Below are 9979 nucleotides of genomic sequence, written 5' to 3'. Positions count from 1 at the left end.
CAGAATATGACAGCAGTATATAACGCTTGAATTTGAACAACAGTATCTAAAGGGTGTATCTCACACGTACAGATGCAGACAAGGCCGCAAATTAAGTATTTTGCCCAAAATGGGTGTTTTTTTAAATACCAGAATAGCACAGCAGTATCTAAAGCGTGTATCTCACACTGAAAGATGCAGACATGGCCGCAAATTAAGTATTTTGCCCTAAATGGGTGTCTTTTAAAACCCAGAAAATTATAGCTGTATTTCTAGCTTAAATTGCACACTGACTAATGCGGCAGAGGCCCAAGATGAAAGTTATTGCCAAAAATTTGTGTTTTTTCAAAGCCAGAGAATTATTGAAGTATTTTAAGCTTGTTTTAACAATAACAAATGCAGCAAAGGCTGCAATATTAAGTACTTTGCCCAAAATGGGTGTTTTTTTTAATAACAGAATATGACAGCAGTATATAATGCTTGAATTTCAGACGTACAGATGCAGCAAGGGCTGTAAAAAAAAAATTATTTTGTCCAAAAAGGGTGTTTTTTAAAACCCAGAAAATTAAAGCTGTATTTCTAGCTTAAATTGCACACTGACTAATGGGGCAGAGGCCCCAGATGGAGGGTATTGCCAAAAATGTGTGTTTTTTAAAACCCAGAAAAATATTGAAGTATTTAAAGCTTGTTTTACCAATAATTGATGCAGCAAAGGCTGCAATATTAAGTAAACGGACTAAACTAAACAAATAATAAGCCGTTCGGGTATAGGTACCTGGTGATTACGTAGAACAATTTAAATGGAATTATGGTCACCTTTAATAATTAACTTTTAATGGTATTTATAATAAAATAATTGCCCTTAGATGAGGTGCAGAGAAAAAGAGAGGGGTGGGCATCCACCCTACTCGTAGTGAATGTACAAAAACTTCTAGGGAGGGGATAGGGAAAGGGGGAAGGGGATTGCTGGGTCTCAGCCCCTAATGTTACCCTGGTGAAAGGGCCCTTTTCCTAACCACCGCAACCTCCTATCCAGCCCCTAGTATGTCCCTAAGCAGTGCTCTGACTGCCCAGCTTCGTCCTGAAGGGGAGGGAAAGGGGATCCCTAGAAGCAGATAAAGTACACCACTGACAGAAACGCTCCCAGGTCCCTGGAAGAGACTGTGAATAAAACACTAGACCTGCGAGGATCAGTGTCCTGAGAGAAAAAGTGTGTTAGGGTGTCACGCGGTGATCACCCAACACATATATACATTGATTCCTGCTGAGAGAATCAGTAACATCAAGTGGCCCGACGCGTTTCTCTGTTGTGTTCCAGTTCGTCAGGGGCCCACAGAAATTGATATCAGCAGCAGTAACAGTGGCCTGTCCTCAGGTTGGGGCAGGTCACCAAAATTTCAAACAGATTGTGCTCAGCAATGGTTAAATAACAACAGCTGATATGTATCATGCCTCCTTCACACACCTCCCATAGTGTGGCAGTATAGCATTAGCCGCAATCACAGATGGGGGTGGAAGGAATGTTACTTAGCTTGTCAGGAGTAACCGGTCAATGGACCTGTTCCCACGGTACAGACTGGTTCCAGTTCCTCGCCAGTCTGTGTGCTGGATCCCGCGTGTGGCAGTACTGATGCACAGTCTTGGTCTTTTTCAGTGTGGAGTCCCCCCTACACACTGATCGTGGAGGGGAAGCCCTGCCCTACCAGGTCTGCGCCTGAAGCAGTGATTGCATACACAGTCAGGACGCATTTTTGTTTTTCACTGATGTGCACTACCTGCATTTTCCATGGACAGCACTCGTACCCAATGATTTTAATATGTTTGTTCACACATCAGTATCAGTGAAAAAAAATTGCAGATACACTCACTACTTTGCTTCATGATGCTGACCAAATACGCCCATTGAAGTCTATGGGGCACATTTACTAAAAGCTGGTCTTAGTTTCCCCCTTGCGCTGCCATTTGATTTGTCTAATTTATGATGAGACATCTGTTGCAGTTCTTGCACCTGGCATAAAAACTGCTCCAGCCCCTGGCTGGTATAGTTTTTTTAATAATATTTCCGCATGTCTCTAGGCATAAATGTTAGTAAATTTGCTGGGGCTGGAGTCCCGTCCCCCGACACGCCCCAACCCACCCAACTGGGGGACACGGCACAAAACCGGCCATGCGACTAAATATTTTTGCAGGGCAGGTTAAAAAAGAAGGAAACCTAAAATAGTCACAAGCCCGTTAGTAATGTGCCCCTATGGGTCCATGAAAAATCACTGACAGCATAGATGGCGTCCATGTTTGGTCTATTTTTCACTGACCATTGGTAGGAGACGCTCTGGAAATTAATTTTCACCTGAGCAGTGTCTGTGGCAAAAAAACTGACATAAGGACATAACACGGATTCTTCACAGATGAAACACTGATATCAAAAGCACACAGAAATGTGAACGAGGCCTAAGGGACGTTGCACATTATGCGTGGCAAATCTGTATTCTGTAGTGTAAAACAGTACGAGCAAGTAGATGCAATTTTCAAATTATCTACAGTGTGAAATCTTTTGCAAAAATTGAAATTCACAGAAATTGTTTGTATTTTCATTGCAAATTTTACCCTATGTAATACATGAAACAGGTGGATTTTAACATGGCTCTGTAATGGAAACAAAGCAAAATCTGCATAAAATACAGGTATGCCAAGGACTAGCTCAGGTCACTGTAATGTGGGTGCATTTTAGCATCTGTTTTATAGCCAAGAATACCTGGCCTGACCACGATAAGTTTATTATCATAGAAGTGTATAGAGAGCACATCGCGCATGCATGATGCATCTCATTCGCTTTGAGGCCCTGCTCTGGAGATGGGAACGGGTCCCAGAAGTGCGACCTGATATTAGTGGCATATACTACAACCCCTTTAATGATGACCTTTAAAATGAGAGGCCAATAAGTATGGATCATATACCAGCATGTCTTTATTCTATGGATTCCATAGCAGAAAAGGAAAACATGAATACAGTGGTACAAGAGAAAGTTCTCCCTCATGGTACAAGTAGAGCTCAACGGCTTTTTAAGATATTGACTGTCAATATTCCAACTAATGGATCAATAAATGGACAATGTCAAGAGTCATTTAAGGTCCAAGTTTCTAATTTTGCTATGTACAAATAATCTGTTCCTAAAAAATTCCTAAATATCTTTAAACCATCTTGGGTTTAAAGAATACCTGTATTAAAAAACAAAAGTTAAATAAACTTCAGGAGTTTCAGGATGATACCAAGCACTAAAGACTCCAGAAAGAAGTCTAAAATAAAGTCTGCCATATTTACATAGATCTGTAAACCTTGAGAGATCAAGGTTTTCAATTTGGCTCTGGGCCTTTGAGACTTGACTTTTGTTTCTTTTTCTCTTTTTGTCCTATTGTACGGAAGAGCTTTTTCCTGGCCTCTTTCTGTTTCTTCAGCTTTTCTTCCTCGTCCTTTCTCTTCTGATTCAGAAACCCCTTCCTCTGTTGCTTGTGCTTTGTCTTGGCCTTTTGTTTCTTATAATTATTCACTGTGCCCAGTGCAGTTAAAAGGGCCATTATCTGGGGAAACAACAATTTAAGTTTGTCAATCGATAACCAAATAAAGTATATTTCTCATTCAGACGAATGCAAAAATAAAAAAGTTATAAAAAATTTCTAAAACAAAACTCACAATTAGAGTTCACTACAACTTAACAGTAAATGACGCACAATACAGCAGGTCAGATAAACTAGTCTTTGATAGACAGAATTACATTTTGTAACACTTAAAAAATGCACAACTGGACAGTCTGCAGCAAAAATATATGCTGACCACGACCCTGCAAAATTATGTCCAATCAGGTCTGGTAGATTTAACAGTGCAACTAGGATGCTTAAAAAAAAAAAAAATCATCAGCCAGTATATATGATTGTTTTACATGTAAATTGGTCTGCTAGTTGACACCTGCACGTTAGAAAAAAGGAGTATAATAGCTTTAAATATAGCTACACAATGCAAGTATAGCCACAGTGGATGTGAATGGCTGGCTGCAGCAAAGTAACGACATTACCAAAATTGACCCCTTTGCTTTGTCCGGGGCAGAGACATCCTGCCACATCAATGTACAAGCTGAGAAAGCTCATGGCGTCTCTGCGTGGGACCTTATATAGTGCCTATTGCATGTCTATATCATCCCTCCTCATTGGCTGAGGCTCACTACAAGGCACTATAAGCAAGCATGCTGGCCCCCTGCAGTCACGTGATCCTCCATTTAAATTTTTTGCCCTGCTCACTACTGTACTGATATGTAAAATTGCACACGCCATTTTGAGCTGCACTCACAAATTATTTTTTTTACAAATTTGATTTGTTTTTTAATCGATTCACTCATCTCTAGAAATAGAAATGACCACAATGTATGTCGGTTTGTAGCATTTTCTGCACCCCCCCCCCCCCCATAAGGTCCTGTAGAGAACACACCTGTTAGAGATTAACTGCTGGGTTCAGCAAAAACTAGGGATCGACCGATTATCGGTTTGGCCGATATTATCGGCCGATATTGAGGATTTTGAACGTTATCGGTATCGGCATCTATTTTGCCGATATACCGATAACGTATTGGGAACACAGAACGCGCTGCTCTCAGCGCTCTGTGTTCCCTCCGCAGCACAGGGGAGAAGGAAGCAGTGTCTCCTCCCCCTGTGATGCTGCTGCCGCTGCCTCCAATGACAGGACGGAAGACAAGAGGAGGGGAGGAGCTGTGGCCGCTGCGCCACCAATGAAGATGAGTCTTTCATTAATTCAAATACAGGAGGCGGGTGCTGGCTGCAGAATCACATAGCCGGCTCCCGACCTCTATGAATGGCAGCTGTGGTCCGCGGTAGTTAACCTCTTAGGTGCCGCGGATCGCAGCTACCGCTCATAGAGGTCGGGAGCCGGCTATGTGATTCTGCAGCCAGCTCCCGCCTCCTGTATGTGAAAGAGAGGTATCTTCATTGGTGGCGCAGTGCGCCCCCCCCCCCCCCTCAAGCCCCCCAGCATTAATCATTGGTGGCGCACTGCGCCTCCCCCCCCCCCCCAAGCCCCCCAGCATTAAAGGGAATCTGTCACTAGCAATGTTTAACAATTTTTTTTTCATGGATCCATGTTTAATAAAGTACCTTTTTTCCATCTGTGTTCTTCTTTTCCATGTCAGTCTTGTCCTTTCTTCTAAAAATCGATTCTTAGGATATGCAAATGACGCTGTAAGGAGCCCAGAGGGGCGTTTTTCTTTCTCCACGGTGCCCAGGAACGCCCCTCTGAAGTGCCGTGCCCGCCTAAATATGAAAACTACTAACGCCTCCATGTTTAGCTGAATCGCCTCCCAGAGGCGCGGCTAAGTCCTCAACATTCACCCCCCCTCCTCCTCCTCAGCGCCGCGCTCTGCGAACACCCGATCCTCCTCTCGTCGGCGCATGCCCAGTGACGATGTTGAAGCTGTTGCCCTCAGCCGTATTATAAGAGCGCAGGCAATCGCCGGCACTGCGCCTGCGCAGGATTTGGGACGCCGACGAGAGGAGGATCGGGTGTTCGTAGAGCGCGGCGCTGAGGAGGAGGAGGAGGGGGGGGTGAATGTTGAGGACTTAGCCGCGCCTCTGGGAGGCGATTCAGCTAAACATGGAGGCGTTAGTAGTTTTCATATTTAGGCGGGCACGGCACTTCAGAGGGGCGTTCCTGGGCACCGTGGAGAAAGAAAAACGCCCCTCTGGGCTCCTTACAGCGTCATTTGCATATCCTAAGAATCGATTTTTAGAAGAAAGGACAAGACCGACATGGAAAAGAAGAACACAGATGGAAAAAAGGTACTTTATTAAACATGGATCCATGAAAAAAAAAAATTTAAACATTGCTAGTGACAGATTCCCTTTAATCATTGGTGGCGCAGTGCGCCCCCCACCCCAATAGTAAAAACATTGGTGGCGCAGTGCGCCCCCCCCCCCCCCTCAAGCCCCCTAGTATTAGTCATTGGTGGCGCAGTGCGCCCCCCACCCCCATCCCAATAGTAAAAACATTGGTGGCGCAGTGCGCCCCCCCCCCCAGTTCTAATCATTGGTGGCAGTGGCCACAGGATCCCCTCTCCCCTGCTCCTCCGATCGGAGCCCCAGCAGTGTAAGCCTGGGGCTCCGATCGGTTACCATGGCAGCCAGGACGCTATTGAAGCCCTGGCTGCCATAGTCAGCTCCATGCTGCTGTGTGCACAGAGCACAGGGCAGCAGGGAGAGTGCGAGATCCTATTCACTCTGATAGAGATCTATCAGGGTGAATGGGACAAGGGTTCTAGTCCCTAAGGGGGCTAAAAGTTAGTAAAAAAAAAAAAAAAACACAAAAATATTAAGTATAAATGAAAAAGATTTACAAAAAAAATAAAATAATACACGTTAACAATAAACATTAATTTTCAGCAGATTTGTGTAGGAAATTTTTTTTTTTCCTCAAAAATAAAAATACCCAGAATATCGGTATAAATTATCGGCTATCGGCCTGAAAGTTGACAAATTATCGGTATCGGCCCTAAAAAAATCAATATCGGTCGATCCCTAGCAAAAACGCTTCCATTACTGATAATACAACCATCTGCATCCGTTATCAACGGATCCGGTTGTATTATCTTTAACATTGCAAAGACTAATCAGTCATGAACTCCACTGAAAGTCAATAGAGGACGGATCAGTTTTCTATTTTGGCAGATTGTGTCAGAGAAAACGGATCCTTCCCGATTGACTTGAATTGGGGGTCATGCCGGACCAGTCTTGCTCTGCATCCCAGGACGGAAAGCAAACTACAACATGTTGCGGTTTGCTCTCCGGTAGGGCTGCACGATATATCGAAAAAATTATCGAATCGCGATAATCGCCAAATGCGATATGGCCGACCCAAAAATGCTGCGATTATATATGAAGGGGCCCCGCGCACATAACTGCCTTTGTGTGTAAAGTATTTTACTACTGTCTGAAACAAGCTCTCTCTTATTGATAAAATGGCCAGCCTCTGTACTCACTTTCACGATGAATGCACTGCAGCGAGCGGGCCGGCGCGTGACTGACGTCACTTAGTCACGCTCCTCCCACTTAATTAAGGAACAGGAGCGTGACTAAGTGGGAGGAGCGTGACTAAGTGACGTCAGTAGTAAAATACTTTACACACAAAGCCAGTTATGTGCGCAGTTTAGGACACACGAGGGGACACATAGGGCCATGAGGGGGACCAGCATAAGATGCTATATGTGTGTCTTATGCTGGCCCCCCTCATGGTCCTATGTGTCATAGCACACATACCCTATAACAGCGTCATCCACAGGTCCCCCTATAAGTGTCCTCCACAGGTCCCCCTATAAGTGTCCTCCACAGATCCCCCACATAACAGCGTCCTCCACAGATCCCCCATAACAGTGCATCATCCACAGATCCTCCACATAACAGTGCCATCCACAGATCCTCCACATAACAGTGCCATCCACAGATCCCCCATGACTATGTCATACCCAGCCGCGTCAGCGGCTCATATGGGAAAATCCAAGCAAATAGCACATACCCTATAACAGCGTCATCCACAGATCCCCCACATAACAGCGTCCTCCACAGATCCCCCACATAACAGCGTCCTCCACAGATCCCCCACATAACAGCGTCCTCCACAGATCCCCCACATAACAGCGTCCTCCACAGATCCCCCACATAACAGCGTCCTCCACAGATCCCCCACATAACAGCGTCCTCCACAGATCCCCCACATAACAGCGTCCTCCACAGATCCCCCACATAACAGCGTCCTCCACAGATCCCCCACATAACAGCGTCCTCCACAGATCCCCCACATAACAGCGTCCTCCACAGATCCCCACATAACAGCGTCCTCCACAGATCCCCCACATAACAGCGTCATCCACAGATCCCCCACATAACAGCGTCATCCACAGATCCCCCACATAACAGCGTCATCCACAGATCCCCCACATAACAGCGTCATCCACAGATCCCCCACATAACAGCGTCCTCCACAGATCCCCCACATAACAGCGTCATCCACATAACAGCGTCATCCACAGATCCCCCACAACAGTGCCATCCACAGATCCCCCACATAACAGTGCCATCCACAGATCCCCCATAACTATGTCATACCCAGCCGCGTCAGCGGCTCATATGGGAAAATCCAAGCAAATAGACCTCTAGCACAATTCCCTTAAAATATTGCATCGCATATCGTTATCGCAATTTTTAGGGCCCTAATCGCAATCGCACAAAATTCCCATATCGTGCAGCCCTACTCTCCGGTATGAGAATGCAACTAATCAAAACGGAAGGCATTTTGGAGCATTATATTCTGTTCAGTTTTGTCCCCATTGACAATGAATGGGGACAAAACTGAAGCGTTTTTTTTCAGTCCCCTATGACTGATCTCAATACTGGAATACTAAAACGCTAGTGCGAAAGTAGCCTTATACAGGTGAATATAAGAAACTTTGTAATGTATCTCAACAAAGAAAGATTATTTTCTCTTATAAGACACTTTCCCACTTCTCCTCCTCTTCGATAACTCTCAATTAATAGGTCATATAGATCTTCAGTGAAGACCTTGTCTGTTCACTGAAGGATCAGATTACATAGAAGTCTATGGAGAGGGGAGGAGGAGAGAGGGGCTGCTGTAGACAGGCAGAGAGACTGACACAAAGGCTGCTGCTGGTTTGTAAGTGATGTGCTACAGAGAATTAGGAAGCAGGATCCTGTTTCCTTGTGTGTTATGTATGGACAGACATGATTCCACAATTTAACCTAGACTTCACCTACCAGATTAGAAAAAAAAAATGAGTTACAGACAGATTACAGAGGAAAAAAAGTGTACCAGATACAAGTTATATAATGATCAGTGTTATTGCTCATGTAGACACACTGCAGCTTATTCTGAAAAAGTTCCTGAAACCACATTTTATTCTCCTCTGTATTCCTTCCATTTTCAGCTAGGAAATGGTTAAAAGGGGGGCATACCAAAGGGACAAGGTTTAACATTCTTGTCTTCTATACCAGACAGAGAAGCGGAGAAATGATTTCCAGGGACACATATAGAAGAATATAGTTTTCATATTTGCTCAGTTTTTATTGCAGTGAGACAGCATAGGTTCAAAGCAGATTTCAGCTGCTGTGATTTAATAAAACATTTTTTGTATTTCCTGTTCTGTTCCTAGTTTGCTAGAAAAGTAGATTTAAAAAGAAAAGAAATAATTAGGCACACGGTAACTTAGATCATGTGCACTCACCTTTCTTTCATGGGGTTCCCGGATAACAGCAGGCCGCACCTTGTCCCTGGTCACCCGACTCTTCTTTTCCATCGTCTTGGGCTTACTCTTAAATGGCAGTGCTTTCTGCAGAGCTTTAGGTACATGGAGTGGATTGAAGTGCCTTTCTTGCCTCACAATGGGCTGTAAAGAAGGAACATACAAGTTTACACAAAAATCAAATGAGATCAGTCAGTAATTAGGACCATAACTCACTCTCGACCATAAACTCTAAACATCCAAGCGGTCCACATTTATCTTTGCAAGGATGATTCTGAAAGTTTTTGAAGAGACGGCAGCTATGGGAGCAGGGAGTCTGCTGTCAGCGACATCTAGGCTCCCCATAGAGAAGGCAGAGACGGTGAGTTACCATTTCTGCTTTCTCCATCGCTCTGTATATAGATCAGGAAGAAGTCAATATGTCAGACCCAGTTACAGAAGAAATTAGCAAGGTCTAGTATGACCTTTTGAATGCATAAAAAAAATATATATATATAACTTTTTTCCACTCACTGACTTGATAAAGGGGGTTATACCGCAAAATGCATTGTCTGAGATTGTAAATTAAGGACTATTGGTATATCTCAACCCTGTCAATTTTGGACTACATCATTCCTACTCAGAAGCTGACAGTGCTGCCCAAGATGTAATTCTTTTGGTGATTTTGTTGATGATGATGATCATAACATTTAA

General features: G+C 44.2%; 1 protein-coding gene across 2 annotated transcripts in view; it reads right to left on the bottom strand.

The window, feature by feature from the left end:
• Positions 1 to 2908: 2908 nt before the first annotated feature.
• BMS1 (BMS1 ribosome biogenesis factor) overlaps positions 2909 to 9979 on the bottom strand; it is a 45059-nt gene continuing 37988 nt past the window's right edge. For both annotated transcript variants that reach the window (XM_040434776.1, XM_040434777.1), the window contains exons 22-23: positions 9269 to 9430; positions 2909 to 3554 (exon numbers count right to left, since the gene is read on the bottom strand). In XM_040434776.1, coding sequence (XP_040290710.1) covers positions 3330 to 3554; positions 9269 to 9430 — 387 coding nt within the window. In that variant the 3' untranslated portion in view covers positions 2909 to 3329. The remainder of the gene's footprint in view (positions 3555 to 9268; positions 9431 to 9979) is intronic.

Source organism: Bufo bufo, chromosome 6 (assembly GCF_905171765.1).
Source record: "Bufo bufo chromosome 6, aBufBuf1.1, whole genome shotgun sequence".
Classification (NCBI taxonomy): domain Eukaryota; kingdom Metazoa; phylum Chordata; class Amphibia; order Anura; family Bufonidae; genus Bufo; species Bufo bufo.
Note: the sequence above shows the minus strand (reverse complement) of the source record. Positions and strands in the feature narration are given on the sequence as shown.